This window comes from Orbicella faveolata, unplaced genomic scaffold (assembly GCF_042242905.1).
Source record: "Orbicella faveolata isolate gen_17 unplaced genomic scaffold, um_ofav_v1 contig_34, whole genome shotgun sequence".
Taxonomy (NCBI): Eukaryota; Metazoa; Cnidaria; class Anthozoa; order Scleractinia; family Merulinidae; genus Orbicella; species Orbicella faveolata.
The window spans coordinates 2,103,346-2,120,079 of NW_028301563.1; the positions used below are offsets into that span (position 1 = coordinate 2,103,346).

The 16,734-nt window shown below is 37.7% G+C and overlaps 2 protein-coding genes and 1 long non-coding RNA gene across 3 annotated transcripts in view; 2 read left to right on the forward strand and 1 right to left on the reverse strand.

The window, feature by feature from the left end:
* LOC149104279 (uncharacterized) overlaps positions 1–16,734 on the reverse strand; it is a 117,114-nt gene that overhangs the window by 57,797 nt on the left and 42,583 nt on the right. The gene's annotated exons all lie outside the window — the stretch shown is intronic.
* On the forward strand, positions 6,314–11,634 carry LOC110058779 (uncharacterized). Its single transcript, XM_089272078.1, has 6 exons — positions 6,314–6,854; positions 8,211–8,305; positions 8,984–9,268; positions 9,509–9,600; positions 10,401–10,613; positions 11,562–11,634. Exons 1-5 carry the CDS (start codon positions 6,772–6,774, stop codon positions 10,596–10,598), a joined length of 753 nt encoding a protein of 250 aa, XP_089128204.1. The 5' UTR covers positions 6,314–6,771; the 3' UTR covers positions 10,599–10,613; positions 11,562–11,634.
* Positions 12,487–16,682, forward strand: LOC110058774 (uncharacterized). Its single transcript, XM_089272074.1, has 3 exons — positions 12,487–13,195; positions 14,880–15,179; positions 16,163–16,682. Exons 1-3 carry the CDS (start codon positions 13,093–13,095, stop codon positions 16,525–16,527), a joined length of 768 nt encoding a protein of 255 aa, XP_089128200.1. The 5' UTR covers positions 12,487–13,092; the 3' UTR covers positions 16,528–16,682.

Sequence of the window (16,734 nt, forward strand, 5' to 3'; positions counted from 1 at the left end):
GTAGAGTTTCCGAGCATACGCGCGTGATTTAGCTATATGGATCGGAGCGAAAGCAACCATGAGACAATTGTAACTTTCTTTTGTTAATGGAATGAATTTGATATCTAAAATGTTAACAAGCATTTACTGCTTCGCTTAGTGAACTTTTGTCCTGTGCCGTGATTATTATATCTCAATGTTCAGCTGTCTATTTCCCAGTTTTGGGCCAAGAGAGACTTAATGACATGATTTTTCTTGTGTAACTGACTAAACTGGATGCGAAAAGAAACGCTAGTAATATTTATTATTATATGGCTTTGGCTTGTGGCCGATATAACGCGCGCTCTGATTGGCTAAGAGCGAGATCTGAGTGGTCATTATGCAGCCGTAATGCCCACGGGCCGATTACGGATTATGCAAATTAGGAAGAGCCCGACTCTCAAAATTCAAGCGCATTAAAACGATGAAAGCCGATTAAAATCAGTAAGAGAATATAAGTAGCTAAAAGTTTAGAGATACTTCCTTAATAAAATTTATATAGATGACTTACCAGCCGGTAACCTTAGCGGGCACTAGTGAAAAACATTCAAAGTTTGCCGAGTCTTGAGTAAAGCTAAAATCGCTAAGTGTAAAACACCATCGGCAGATCTGTCATTCATCCTGAGCAGAATATACGAAGAAACTTATAAGTTATCATCTTAGTCACAACAATTACCGAAGTATTGAACTCCGTCAAAGTTCTCATCAAATAGATTCCCTCGCTTTTACACAAGCAAGTGTAAATCAGCTTCCAGTATCATCGCATGTAAACAATCGGGCGCCTTTTCTGTCAGTAGCAGTGTTTCTGGTAACTGCAGACGTTCACAAGGCTTGAAAAGTTCATTCATAAATCCCAGAATGAAGAAGGCGAAGATATGTTGTCGAAAGCGAATGCGAAGACCGAGTTAAGCTTATTTTGAGCAGTGCATTCTGAAGCATTAGTATTTTCTTTCACAGAAAGACCGTTGGTTTGGACAATTTTGAAGCACTTGCTGTCTTTTCTATACGCGTTGACGTTCCGCCACAAAAGTCGGAAAAACTTCCCCATCAACTTGTGGTACCACGATACTAAAATACCTTTTTGAGGCTGTGGCAGTCACTTTTCCGGTAAAGAAATGAGTGTTTTTAACGGAATAAGTGATATAGTGGTGAAGTTCACTGACTGGGTAGTTCTGCCCTGGGTTTGAGACGATGAATGAATCGGTAAACGCGCGCATCGCCGGATGTAAATTGACGACTTCCGCTCGAATAATTTTTTTCCTTTATTCATGAGCCATATAATAAACAACTTAATAACCTCGACCGTTCGGTCGTTACCGGAAAATCTCAAACCTCGGCCTACCGTATTGTCCTCGCTATCGCTCGGTCAATACGGCAAGGCCTCAGTTTGAGATTTTCCCGTAACGACCTCACTCTCGGTTATTAAGTAGTTAATAATTAAGATGATTTCCGCAGAACATTCGAGCAATAATAGCAAAAATAAAGTTACTCATAGCATGGCAATATTTTGAATAAAGGTAATAAAAAGCTATCGAGATTCGAGCTCTCAAGCCTACCCCGCGAGAGAAAATTGAACTTGAAGTTATCCATATTTCAATTAAAAGAGACGTTTCCCGTTAATGAAAAACATAATAACACACGCAGTAAACATTTTTAAGACGTTTGACATTAGCTTTCTCGAGAATGCTTTGAGCTTTAATCGCGGGGTTACCTTGAAAAATGTATTAAGGTGAGATGTTTCAAATAGTATTCAAAAAGTTACCGTGCTGTGAGTAGATTTTTAGTAAATAATGTTTGAACTTATTGCTCGAAATTTGAGCGGAATCCGTCTTAAACACCTTTTGTCCGATGTCCAGGTTATAATGTTATAATCAGCATCTTTTCAGTCCAACGCGTGACTTAAATGGGATGACGTACGCACCTAGGTCTGCTCAATTATAGCAAATTTCGTCCGAACAAGTTTGATAGCAAACAACAAGACATTAATTCGCTCAAAACTTCACTCGGTGCACTTCAAGATTCTCGGGCTTTTTGCATGCAATGTTGAAAAAAAAAAAAAAAGGTGGAACGGCTACATAAAAGTGGAAATACATAACGTGGTCGTAAGAAATTGTTTTTGTTTGAATTTTCACGTTAAGCCGAATTCTTAACTTTTGAATGCTGGCTTATTTTAATTTTCCTTCTATATTTTTTTCCGCCTTCAGAAGACAATTGCTTTGGAAGTCAACGCTCTGCTTACGTTTTGCTTTGTTTAGCTTCGTATATCTTTAGCTTGTTATCTGTCGGACTAGGTTTCATTTGTTTCCTTTTTTCTTGGAAAACTGGTAAAACTTGTGGAAACTGGTAAATTATCACCCAGTTAAGGCGGGAATTAACATGAAGGCCGTATTTTTGGTGTTATAGTTTTAACGCAAATATCTCGTTCACGTTCTAAGCAGTCAAAAATCTCTCTGCTCATTCCACATATTTACGTTTTGGGCTGTTTTGTAAACTTTTTGGTGAGTTTTGGGTATATTTGGGGATAAATAGTTTTTCTCAAAGGATTAGTACAATTTATGGAAATAGGAAATTTTGAAGATTTGATGTTGTTTCAAAATTAGAATTTGAAGTAAAAATTTGGTAGACGTGTACCAAACAGCTGTCCACCAACTTGGTGGTGTTCGAAAACTTTTTTCCTTTTAATCCCTCTTTAAACTTCCTAAAATTTCAGTTAAATTCATGTTCACCCCCTTTAAGTTAAAAGCCTGAACTTCAGACTTTTTCTTACTTGAATTGTGTTTCTAAACATGATTCCCTACATCTAGGCTAGCAAGAATTCTTACCAGAGCGGTAATATCATCGAAATTAAACTACAACTAAAATAAAAGATTCAAACCTCACTGTTTGATGTCCTCCCGCGTGGCTTACATGGTCATCAGAAATGAATAATATCGCTGTCTAAAAGCGGCAAGTTATATGCAAAACAAAATGCAGAGAAACTTGCGTGTTTACCTTTGCTAATCAATTATTTAGTGTGGTGCGTGGGTGCGTATTAGGATCTTCGACAACGCGCCAGCGCAAACTCGCAAACTTTGATATGGAAAAAATATAGACAAAAGCTCCATTTAAAAATGAAATAGACCTTAAGGGATGACACTTTATTCTTATAGCACATCGGGAACTGAATAAAATATGAATTAATAGTATTATTTAAAAATGAAATAACATTTCCATTTAAACATGTTGAACAGGTAGCCATTGATCAGCAGTTGTGACGACAGAAACTTTAACTTCCTTTCTTTATTAACAATTTAACACTTTGCAGCTTATGCAAACCACAGGAGTTTAATTTATTAACGTTAAGCGACAATAATTCTAAAAAATCGTCGACTCGCATTTGGTCGATTCCTACTGACAAAATATTTTTACACGCATACAATTGATTATGCAATCTAACGTTTGAGGAATGTAACAAAATCGGTCGTTAGCGAATCACTCTGTTTTATTTTTCCAGCTCTAAAGATATAGTCCGCTCACTATCCACCAAAAATTTCACAACTATTTTTTAAGCCGTTAGCATATTTTCTTTGATATCCCTTGATGACTCTTTCAAATAATAATGATGATGATGATAATAATAATAATAATAATAATAAAATACTTTTAAAAATGCATGTCTAAATATCGGTGCTACGGAAAAATTAGGTTTGTCGAACGATTAAATGTCATAAGAAATCGTTCGAAGAAAAATTTTAAGAAACACTCAATATTTTATATATTATTGCTTCAACGATATTGAAACTACAAGCGTTTGTCGTTAGTGCGGGCCTTAAAAGATGCTCCTGTTCCAACCCCACTTTGTTAAGGTGCATAAAAAGACAAAATTATAAAGCGAAACTTTTCAATATGGGTTTAAAAGCTCCGTGTACTAACTTGAAGCAGGTGATTTATATATCAAAATAAATAAAAAGACTTATATATAAGCTGATACAATCGGGTGGAACAAAGAAAATGCATCTCTGCGCTTTATTTTTTCCATTCAAGTGAATTTATGAAACACTATATCTTCATCATCTACTAGAACTATGATATATTTACGCTGTGATGCTGAAGTTGAAATGACTTGTTGTATTTTAATGACGTTTTTGCGATGTCTGATGAGTACCAAAGCGAACGGAATAGACTGACAGCAAATATCAAATGCTGCTTCGCTTAACAAACCTGAATGTATACATCCCTTTGAATATTTAACTAACAATGTTATTAAGGAGATTAACGCTTCTTTTAGCGATTCCAAATTCCAAACATTTATAAAACCACGAGTTCCTTTCTGCCTTCGTGTGGACATTTAGAAACAGTTTGTAATATACCTTGTCATCGAGGCATTTGACAACTGTCTATCATATTCAGCACCTGCAAAGAAAATTGGGGATTTTATGTTCCCGAAGAGAATTCAATTTAAAATTTCGTGTACAAAATAGAAATAAATATGACTGTAGTAGGCAGTCCGAGAACACATGATAAAATATTTTTAAAGAGGTAACAGATTTTTCCATTCTGTAAAGCGTTTTTTCACCAATATAAAGTCTTTAAGAAATTAATGAATCATATTGATGTGGTCATGTTAATAGAAGAATATGTTTTGTTTTTAATTGTCATGCAAAAGAACTTTCAATTCAATGATTCACTTCTGGCCTTTTTTGTGGTTTGCTTGTCACTCTTGATGTTTATTTAGGCTAAGAGCAGTGCTAAATCACCTGCCCGGCAAACGATGGATAAGATGGAATAGGAAGGCAAAATTTCCAAAGCCAACAATTTTGGGTTTTTAAAGTCTCTATAAGAGCCTGGGTGACTTTTGCGTGTGAAGCAAAGGAATAGCACAATATAAATGATGATTTCGTCAGAACTAGACTGCAATATACCAGTGATCTTTAACAATTGATCTACACTCGGTTGTCAAATCTTTTTCAGACCTTGCAAGCATTTGTATGTTATATTTTAAAATATGATTATAAAATAGCAGAATCAAAAATAACAAGCTCTGCCGTGGTCATTATTAATTGTTTGTACGAAGAATCTTATTTTATTTTTATTCTACTATTATTTTTTTTACAGAAGACACTTATCGGAAGACACTTCCTGTTGGAGTTCGTCATAACGCCTTTATATTTTAATTCTTTAAAAATAAAACCATGGGTGTGTGTCAGGATCCTCGACTACACGTCACCATAAAAACGGCAATCTGACGTGGAGAAAAAATGAACGAAAGCTGCAATTTAAAGATTTAAAACAAAACATAAGTTATTGCTATTTTCCAAAAACCTATCAACATTTCCATTTTGAATATGTTGAACTGGTAAGCATTGTCCCGCAGCCGAGAACGATGAGATATTCTTTCTTTCCTCATGATTAACATTCTATGTAGTCTGCAGCTTATAAAGCCCACCGAGGTTTCGCTATTAACGTTGAGCAACTTTTCATCATTGAAAGAACATTGAAGACGTTTGATGAATATCCACGTTGGGAAATCCTACGCGGCTAGGAAAAAAAAGCAGCGGCTGTGCATTTGCCACAATACCACGCGAACATTACACGGCCAACAGAGTACAAGAAAAGCCATATTTTTGCAATATTTGGTTTCAACGTCTTAGAACTTTTCTGTTCGTTTTTATGATCATGAGTGTTGTTAAGGTGTCCGTGCGCTAAGAATTATAGGTAAATGTACCAGTCTCCACCGTTTTTTTCCTACGGAGGATTGATTACCTGTTCCCATTAACAAACGTTCTTAATCTAACCACGCATAGTGAACGAAACAGTGATACCGCCGTTAGCAAGTTAAGAAACGCGGAACTATTTGTTAACTCGTAACAGGACACGTAACCAGACTTAGGTTTGTTACTTAATAGGCAGAAGTTTATTGTGATACACTTTGATTTAAAATCGCTCAATAGGTAGTAATTTGAAAAACATTAAAGCACTAATTGGGTGCAACGGGAAAAAAAAAAGTTTCCTGAACAAGAAAATCTCGCAGCAAATTGTTTTGAAATAAATTGTTGAAAAAAATTAATATTGCATAGTTGATTGCTTTCAAGATTAGTTAAGATTGTAGAATCACAAGGCATGGCGTTCCTAAAGTGCACAGGCCTAAAAGTCCCCACCACCTCTTTTAGTCGCTTGAAGGTAAAGGTAAAAAAGTAATGCTATTCGCCATTCATAAAAATACCTCAGGTGGGGAAAATCCGTAATCCTTGTTTCCAGCTCCCAGGTGGCTCGATAGCAGAGTAGATAAAACATTAAACCAGTATCACAAGGATCACGTTTATTTATTTTATTTCTTGTTTTTGTTTTTGTGTTTTATTCTTTTTCTTTTTATCCTGTTTTTAGGCTTTCTTTTCCCAACTCCCAACTGTTATCCGATTACTTACATAAAGGGGCAATGGTTTCTCATACCTCGTGTCTGCCGTCTGTTGTAAGTCAGATGAATTACAAATACTGGAAAACCAAAATCTCAATGCAATAATTGAATTCTGCTGATCTGTCATATCACCATAGAAACCATCACGCGGTAAGCCTTTGATTCCTCTGTTAAACACGCAGTTTATTTATCAATATCTTCAAGAACTTTTTTCCTAATTTTCTCACCTGTGTTAGGTTATTGTCTACTGACGTCTAAGCAAGCTATTAACGTTTATTAATTTTGATTTGAAGAGTAATTATTTGATTAGCTGCGTTGGTGATTCCATTGTCTTCTCCCAATATCGCTCGGCAACGTCTATGCGGTTGTTCTCTACCTGTTTGGTCTTGACACTGTCGCAAAGAAAAGCAAAAGTTAACAAGTTTTTTTCCATTATGTCACGGTAAGTCGATATCAAAATAGCACTGTATTTGCGACTATGTTGCACGAGCCCAAGATGATCTCTCATGCAGCAGTTATTTATTAGACTGCCATCGGATAAGATATTGCACTGGTTATAGTTCTTTCATTCGGTTGTCAATTGGACTGAAGTTATACGCTTTCGTTTTGCCAAAGAATCTCGGTAATTCGGTCACAAAAAGTCGCTGATAGCCCGTTCACCCTAGAATGGCTTGAATCAAAGTAAGATGAAATCTAACATTACATTATTTCGTAAAAAAAAAAAGAAAAAGAAAAAAAAGAAAACGAAACAGCAACTCAAAATGGAATTGATAATTTAAAAATCACTCGTAGTTAAAATCCTTAATCACACTAGTATAATAAGTTGACAAAAAAACAAAATCAAAAAAAAAAAAAAAAAAAAACAGTCGTATTTTTCTTGCTTAAACTATAACAACTTGTGCCCCAGTTGATAGATACAACCCATTTGATTTGCCCCTCAGTAGAAACAGGGAGCTCTCCGTCAGGAGCTCAGACGGTTGATGTCCCCTGTCTAGTTGAGCCGCTCCGGGCTACGATCACTCCGAAGACAGAGTTTATGTAATGGTAATAGGACTGAGTGGAGTCCAATTCGGTCTGATACATATGATAGATACATATGATTAAGAAAATCCGAGCGATTAAGAATATCGAACGATCGCGTATAGGGAGTCCGGTTTGTTTAATTACGGGTATGTGGAAACCTCAGGCAAATCAAATTTTTAACTGATCTCCGCGCCAATAAAAAATGCAAAACAATACCGTAAAAGCCCTCCACAATTAACAGACAATTTCTTGAGTACCATTACAACGACTTTAATAGTTTTTCGAAGATCGATGGAAAACGATTTTCCTCGCCGTCGCGAACCTTGGAAATCGGATCGTCGGAACAAAAAGCAAATAAAAATAGCTGCACGAATGAAGAGGAGTGAAACAGACCTTTAATTAGCAATTGTATAGAATGTCCGCTGCAGTCGTTTTAGAGGAGTTTACTGATATACGTTTCGATAAAAATATAAGGGTGATAACAATTGTTATCGCATGAGACTAGCCGAAATGATGTTGCTATATTATACAGCATTGGGTATTTCAAAAATAAAGCAAATATATATATATTTCGTCCCAATCGCTCACCGATCCATTCATAATCACTCTTATTGAAACGTCCTTTCAGAACTCCTGTCGGTCAATGATATGTAACAGCTTTATAATCATCACTTCAGAAGGCGTTTGTTAAAGAGAGAGGTTTAAGTCAATAGGAGATCAGAAATCAATTAAATGAACCACAGTACTAATACTTACTTTTTATCTTTATATTTAGAGCGAAACGCAACTTTCCGATGGCACTTGTATACATTCTCGTTGCTACAAGTCTGTTAAGTGGTCTGCCACTCGATACCAATGCCTTCAAGTATGGTGAGTTTCCTTCTTTGACGCATCCGTCTTCATTATATCTTATGTATGTGTATTTCTCACGTTAAGTCGGGCTGTCAGAAAGGCCACTTGATTATCAAGGACAAGGAAATCTATAATTCTTTTTTTTTTTTGATAGTACAGTGCATAAGTCTTTTGACTTCGGAACAACCGCACAATACAGGGCCACTTTTGAAGCTGAATATATTTAGTGGCTGGTTTCTCGGCAGTGGAGAAAAGAACGAGAAATAATCTATACATATGCAATAAGTCCTAGGTCTATATATTTAGTGGCTCGTATGGCTCGGCAGTGGATGACAAAGGAGCAAACGAGCCGGCTCGTTTGGTTGATGATAACTAGTGGCCCTGTATTCTGTAGTTTAGCCTCGAAGGACTCCGGCAGAAACATTTGACTTTTGTACGAGGTTGAATTAGATTCGAGTCAATGGAAGCCATTTCTCGACTGAAAAAGCGTAGTTGTATTTAGTGAAAAATTGATACAATTCAATTTTAATCCTTTGCAAGATACACTGGACAAACGGTTCATGTAACGATACCACTCTTACAGTATTCCTGTAGTGAACCACACACAAGTAGTGAACAGGAAATCAACTTTTACAAAAGCAAAGGCGTACTACTGTTTAGTTTTATTTTTCAAGTTGCTGTTGTTTTTCTTCCCAGTCAAGTCTGCTCATCTGCCGATTCAGTTACAATGTTCTTGCCCCTTTGCAAGTGTAATCAAGGTCGGTGGAGTAAGCTACCTTAGCCCCGGTGGTCAGTGGACTCCAGCAGAAAATACATACCCTGGGATAGAAGCCGCTGCTGACCAAGAATGTAGACAGCAGCAGGAAAATGAGATGCGGAAATGTGATCTATATCTAAAAGATCTTAATGTTCACCTCCACTCCGAGGCCAAACTAGCCATCAGTTACGATTGCTTCGCCGACAACAATGATTTTGATACGGGTAAGTAATCAAATCTCCCCACGACCGACCGACTGCACAGAAGCGCAATATGCGAACAGACACACTGTGTAGAAAGGAAGGGAGCAAGGAAGCAAGGAAGGACGGAAGGAAGGGAGGAAGGGAGGAAGGAAGGAAATAAAAGGAGAAATTAACGTTATAGTGCAGTTTTACGCCAAAACATTATTTAGTTCACTCGCGCGTTGCATGCGTTTTTGTTTTTATCACTGTGTTTTATTGTAGCTTACTCAGAAGATGGAGATGACGTAACTTTACAATGTCCTTCGATAAAGCACAGCATTGACATTAAAGAGATCAAAGTTGAAAATAGCCAGGTAAGTAAACTGCTATAACTGAAAATTTTAGAATATCTTGCCCGAACACGAGAGCGAGGATTAGTTAAAACCATTTAATTACTCTTTGCTTACAACCAAGATCGCGCAAAGGGTTCATTAACGTAGGCTTTTGCCTTTAACGTTGGCCATTTTTAAATTTCTAAAGTGAACTCCATGTCATTTTTTTCGAGAAATTGCACAAGGCTGAAGCTTAACTAATGTGTGATGCAGATTAATAACTTGTGCACAGGTTCTCTAGTCGAGGATGGGGTAAAAAAAAAAAAGCTGGAAGAAAGAAAATAGAAGAGAAAGAAGGAGGAGGGGAAAGGGATAACCACAACCCCATTCCCCCCTCGGCCACTGTCCTTCCAGCCGGAGCCCGTTCACAGGCTAACAGATTAAAGGAAGTTGAGACTACATAAGAAAAGTTTACTTTAGACCACCTTAAGCCTTACGACTCCATATGAAACATGCTAAGCGGCATGAACTATTACCATCTACATAAAACCGATTTAAATCTTTAATCTTTAATCTTTAATACAAATTCCAAATTACATTACATTGAACAAGTCAGTCCAATGAATTTGACGACAGCTTAAAACAGAATACAAGATTCCTTAATATAAGCCGCCTTAGTGTATCATTGTATGATTGTATACCTAGTTAAAAATTACTCTAAACTCATATTAAAAAATACGATTGTTGTGGGTAATTTCAACATGGCACTTTTTACCATCGAAAGCAAGCTCAGTAACCTTCCAATCGTACCTTACAAAGGAACCTTTTCTAACTGGCTCCAGGTTCCCGTGAATGTGCTCAAAGCCAACCAAGAGTGCGCGAAACAGTTTTCCTTTCAAAAGATGTTTAATCTTGAGCCTCTTGAATGCAACGTGAAGCGAGATGGCAGAACGGGGTGCATCCTCGTGGGGTACCAATGCGAAGACCCGGATGACAACGGTGGATCTGCAGTTTTTCCGCCTCCTGGCTTTGACATATGAGTTGCGCATGCCCAGGTAAGTAGAGGCTTGTTCAGGCTATCTACAGACTTCAACATTATTAACTACGGCTACATCTGTCCCTGGAGCAGCTTGCGGATCGATAACCTCCCTACAACATCTGTTCCTGCACATGTTGAAAAATCTCGGCCGGGAAGAGCTTTTCAATATCTTTCAATGCTAAATAGCACCAGGCTTCACTACTTTGCGACATTGGAATTATGTACCATTTAACCATGAATTCCGGGAATTTCGATCAGAATGTAAATGGAAGACAATTTTGGGCGCTGCCAACCGGAATTTTTTTCCGAAATAAACGGAGTGTCTCGAAAAGAATTCCAGAACGTTCAACCGAAATATCCTAGTGGAAAATGTGCTTACCATTAGTAAGCCATCTTGGAATTATGATCAGGTCGAAATGGTCCTAGTCTCTTTCGGTTAAGTGTTTTTTTTTTTCCCCGATAATTGGTATATGGTCAATCTGAACAGAACTTACCGTCAGGAAGTTTTAGTTCCCATTTGTTCAAACCGTTGACGAGTCGGATTCTCCGTGTACCGATGGTAAACAACTTAGGAGACATTTTGCTTTATTTGCGTTTGTTCTACGACATGCTTCATAGGGCGCTATTTTGTAATGTGGAAACTATCTTGTAGAAAACAGACTAACAGAGAGAAAGATATTATGCAAGCAGACATTAATGAGCTAGACTTACAGTTTCTCTGATGAACGGTTCTCACTTAGAGGAAAGAGGTTATCGAACGCATCTGAATATGGAGCCTTTATAAAAATTATCATCCACGAGGTATCCCGACAATGTAAGTAAGCTATCTGGAGAAGGACGGAATTCTCAAACCTATTAAAATTGAGGCACTAGATAAGTTTCATCATTATTATTTATTCTTATTGATGTTTATTATTTCCTTTGTTTGGATAACTTTTTATATTGCCCTTTACTTTCGTTTCAGGTTAACTCTTTTGCCTTTGTTTTGAAACAATGTAACTCATCACTAGCCTAGAAATAAAGCATCAGTAAAAATTTGTATTGTAATCGTTTGTTTTTTCTTGCTCTTTCTCTTAAGTCTGTTCTCGTTACGACGTAAGCACAAGCACAAGCATAGCAGTGGTGAGGACGCCCACAAAACAAGGATAAGCATAAGCACACGATAGTAAGGACGCGCGAAACACAAGTATAAGCACAAGTACAAGCGCATTTTTCTTTCTTCCTTCGCAAATGCCCATACCTATGTCAGGAAAGAACGCCCTGCTGTAAGCATAAACATCGCCCGCGATCTTGTTTTACCGTATCGCGGAGGTATAGAACCAGAAATAAGGTAACTATTCATTATGCAGATGCGTTTATGCATATCCTTGCGCTGTGGCGTCCTCACTACCATTATGCTTAAGCTTGAACTTATTCTTATGTCGAAGCGAAAACCAGCCTTCACTCCTTCTCCTGCTCCTGCTCCTGCTCCTGCTCCTGCTCCTGCTCCTACTCTTACTCCTGCTCTTTGTGGAAGGGGATTCCCAACTTGGTAACCCAACCATTGTTAGCCTTATCCATCAGGCCTTAAGTTAGCTAATCTGTTGAAAACCAGTAGTGGGTTTCTTGCGCTTCTTGTGCTACAATTCCAACGCGCCATAATTAAAAGCTTGGGGAAGGGTGGCACAAAATGCCCGCTCTGATTTCAATTTTTCCTCCAGAAAACATCATTAGAGCTATCGTAGTCAAACTTTGTGTCTTGTCCTAAACATTTTCAGGAAACATTTTTGTGTATAAATTGTTTGGTCACGTGACTCGACCTTTTTACTTTAATTGTGTCCTTAAAGAATGTTGTACCGAAATTTGGTGTTTTTAAAACCTTAAATTCTAGTTTTTAGTTCGAATTATTTTGGATTTTTTTTTTTTTTTTGATCATTTTATTCCAAATTCTTAACATTTCTTGTTTTATTATATTTTTCCTGAGCTTTTAAATTAATTTCGAAGGTATCCTTAGTTATTTGAAGAATTTTTGAAATCCAGTATGGCGGATCTAAGATGGCGGACATTTTGAAATCTCCGACATAATTCGATGTTCTTTAACTTTGCGATTTACACATGTTTAACGCTTCAGTAAACGCGTTTGAACGCTTTACAGTAAGTTTGGTTACTATCAGAGAATACTTTGGGAAATGCATCGGGTATCAAGTGATTTTTAGATATTTCACAGTGTACCAGTCGAAAACACTGAATACCTTGTATTGATTTCTTTCCTATTCAGCTACACCTGCCCTTATCCCAGCCCAGTACAATGAACAACCTGCGACTATCAAACACCAACAGTCATCCTATTGTTGTTTGTCTTCTTCGTGATCCCTTAGGTGGAGATTCGTCTTCCGTCGTATTATCATATTGAATTCCCAGTCCCGTGATTGTATCTTGTTCGTTTCTTAATTTTGAGAAAGTTAACTTTGGGAAAGCTGAATTCCAAGGAGATGTAGGAAGTGTCCAACTTGAAAATGCAACCCGATATCTGCTACGTTGTACTGTTCTGTCTTTTGATGTCAAGTGCCAGGTCAAGTGTTTTATCGGTATCACATCACGGCCCCCACGTGTCAATAGGTGAGTTGAGGAATGTTTTTGGTTTTCATCAGTTTATTTTATTTTACTGTTTGCAAGTAGTCTTACCTCCATTCAAGAGATATCAAAAAAATCAAAACAACTCCCGTTGAATGTTTCTTTGAAGGTTTCGTTAATTATTTAACATTTGGCAATTTAACCGTATTTCATTTACTTTATGATTGTACTTCCTATTTTACGCCGTTTTATTATAGATTGCACTCGAATTTGGTGGTTTACTACTGTTGTTATGCAGTAATTATCTGACGTATTCATACATAACATATGATTACTGCAAAAGGGTTTTATTGAGTATTTAACTGGCAAAATTTGCTCAAGAAATATTATAATGATGGTAAATGACTTTAAGGAGAATGTTGTTTAAAGCAAAACTTAGAATATACATTTTATAATTTTGCAATAAATATGCATGGTGTCTCAAATCTGTTGTACATTAAATTTGTACGTTTATCGGTGTTGTTGTGGCTTTTCAACGATTAAAAGGAAAGGGAATGGCAAAATTAAACTAATTTTACTCGCGTGGACAGCCCACGCGGCTTTACATGGATTGTCAACATCTACGCGAATTCACGTGCGTGTTTACATTATCCGTGGAAGAGCTGACCACCAGATCTAAATATCACATATTGTAATTTATCCCTTTTTTAATATCTTATCACACCTTTCTGGCAAGCCTCGGCGGCATATCAGTTGAGTTTGGTCGCCCATGGTTCGTTTCGAGACAAAATATCCATGGCAAGACCAAACGAGCCTGATATGGCACCTAGAGGTACCAAAAACGTACGATTAGGTACTTCTGTACCCAAACTTGACCCAAGTGACCATGCATGATATCATTGCCATATCAGATTTAACAAATGGTAAACGCCATAACGTGCACTATTGAGTTATGGATGCACGCGGGAGGTTGCTAAGCACGAAAGAAGCCTAAGAGTCGCACGAGGCGATAGCCGAGTGCGACTCTAGCTTCTTGAGTGCTTAGCAAACCTCCCAAGTGCATCCATAACTCAATAGTGCACGCTTTGGCGTTTACCATTTGTTTTATAACATAACATTGAGACATTGGAACAACAGAAATCCTTTTATTGAGCTACATCACAAAAAAAAATGTTCGTGTAGTCTTACATGACAAGAGAAAACAAGCGCGCGAAAATTCATTCATGACAACCGACTGCACACCAGTAACTGGATAAAGTTTCATCTTCAGACAACTGTGAAGACAGTTTCGCATTTTTGGCAGAAGGACGTCGGCCATTACTTTGGAAACAATGTCTGTCAAAAGATTTGCTTTGTAAACATTAGCACACACGTCGGCAGCGTGCACCCATGGGCAAATAGTAGGCGCTAAATTAACCAATCAGAGCGCGCGCTTTGCTTTAGTTATGTTATAATAGTGCCTTAATATCGCAAGAAATCAGGACAGTAGACATGGCCTCTAATTGGCTACTTGCGAATTTGGATACATCGTCAATATATCGTCAATATTTGCTGTCTGACTGTTACCGGTATTGGGTAGCTACGAAACGTGAACGTCCCCCCCCCCCACACCCCCCCCCCCACTAACACCTACATCTCCTGGTCTCAGATTCCACCACCCACCCACCCTCACATCAAATCTGAGTCTTGGTGTATTCCAACTATGGTGTGTTTGTTTTAATGTCCTCAGCGAAGTCCTACGTCCTACCTATAAAACTGACATGCGACGATCATCTGACAAGAGACATCGTCATCAACGGTATCTCTTTGTTTAAATTGAAACGAACCGTCGAGGCAAATCACGTGTTTCCAGGAATTCACAGCGAATCTCAAACCGAGTGCCAACACACTTTCCACCCAGTGAAAGGGACCCATCCTGCAGAATGCTTACTGAGCTTTTCAGGGCGAAAGCTCCCTTCTGATGTAATGATTGTCGCGGTGTATCGATGTGTAACAACCGGTGATCCACAGAGACAAATAGTTCGCACAAGTAAGTAAAATGAATTCGAAAGAGCATCAAGCGATAGACCTACTTTATTACTTGAACTGAGTGAGAGAAAGGGCGCATAGAGTGGAGAAATGCTTGTGCACTATTATGTGTAAAAATTATTCACGTTACAAGGTCAGCTGGACTGTCATGTAAAGAATAGAATATTTCATTTATTGCACCTGTAAATGTAAAGAGTATAACTACGCTATTCAATTAGAAACGAGTTGATGAGAAGCAATAGAGGAGGACAAAATTTAATTGCTATAAGAAATTTACTGTCTGCAATAGACGTTCTTTACACTGTTGAGGAGTTCTTCTTTAAAGTGAATTTATTTTTTATTTATTTATTTATTTATTTATTTTTTTGCTTTTTTATGTAAGAGCATTTTGTCCAATAAAATAGGAAAGCAACAACTCACACGGGAAGATCTAGGATTTTTCTTAGGGAGGGGTGCACCACTAAGGAATGGCGTAACTGACTGGTGAGGTAGACAAATTTTAAAAGCGAATACAAAGAAGAGGGCTTCATCTCGGGGAGGGGGGGGGGGGGAGGGGGGTGTGGGCGGTGACCATCCCTGCACCCTCCTCCCAGATCCGTCCCTGACTCAGTAAGCGCAAGGTGGGAGTCCCTAACTGGTTATTAGTTACCCAGTATTGAAATTCCTGTATTAGAAAGTAAGATAGGCAATTGTTGTTAACACTAATATTAATTACCTTTAATCGAAGCAGATCAAGATTTTGCTGTCCAAGATTACTTCCATGAATTTCAGATTCAGTTTTTGAAGGGTTGACAATATATATATTTTAATTATGTGACTGTACTGTAACGTGAAGCTGTAATTTGGAAACTTTTAGAGGTCTGTTCAGTGGTTAGAAAAAAAAATCAAAATCTATTGGTCAAAATTCGTCGCCTCTTTAAGTTTATTGCCACAAAATAATATTTTTTAAATTAATTTTTAGTGGGGTTTTTTTGCTATTCGTAGGCGCATCGGAAACAGGAGATGTGGTGTTAAGATGTGGATTTAATGGAATGATAGACATTCTTAACATCAAAATTAACGCAACAGCTTTAAATGACCAGGATAAAGAAACTATGAAGCAACAGTGTGCAATGAAAATGCTCCAAGCCCCTCAACAGAGCCCAGGCCCCAAGCGCTCAGTGTTTTGCACTGTGTCGAGGCAGGGAAGGACAGGAGAACTGAGTGTTAAATACCAGTGTTTGCACGAACCAGAGAAGGCTAATGGTCAAAGCTTTTATCACAGAACAGGCGCAGGATTATTGATGAGGAGACAACTTCGCCACTTTTCTAAGCCAGATACGTATCGAAAGCACAAATCGCGGAGTTAAAGGATGATATTAGACATAGCAATGTTGATATTTTTTATCCTGGTGAAAGGAACTGGCTTATAGGAAATCTGACGCAAGCGTACGGCCGGCACATAAATATTACAGAGTGGAGGAGTTGTAAGAACCCCATATAGTAAATATTCCTACATATTTAATTTTTTTTCAAGTTTAAATTCAAAAGTAGAGAAGGGATGACTACGCTTTCTT

Excerpts from the sequence above, each read along its gene's own strand:
- LOC110058779 (XM_089272078.1), top strand. The coding sequence starts at position 6,772 with ATGCGGTTGTTCTCTACCTGTTTGGTCTTGACACTGTCGCAAAGAAAA. Across the intron at positions 8,306-8,983 it reads TACCAATGCCTTCAAGTATG|TCAAGTCTGCTCATCTGCCG; the intron begins GTGAGTTTCCTT and ends TTTTCTTCCCAG. Across the intron at positions 9,269-9,508 it reads CAACAATGATTTTGATACGG|CTTACTCAGAAGATGGAGAT; the intron begins GTAAGTAATCAA and ends GTTTTATTGTAG.
- LOC110058774 (XM_089272074.1), top strand. The coding sequence starts at position 13,093 with ATGCAACCCGATATCTGCTACGTTGTACTGTTCTGTCTTTTGATGTCA. Across the intron at positions 13,196-14,879 it reads CGGCCCCCACGTGTCAATAG|CGAAGTCCTACGTCCTACCT; the intron begins GTGAGTTGAGGA and ends TAATGTCCTCAG. Across the intron at positions 15,180-16,162 it reads GAGACAAATAGTTCGCACAA|GCGCATCGGAAACAGGAGAT; the intron begins GTAAGTAAAATG and ends TGCTATTCGTAG.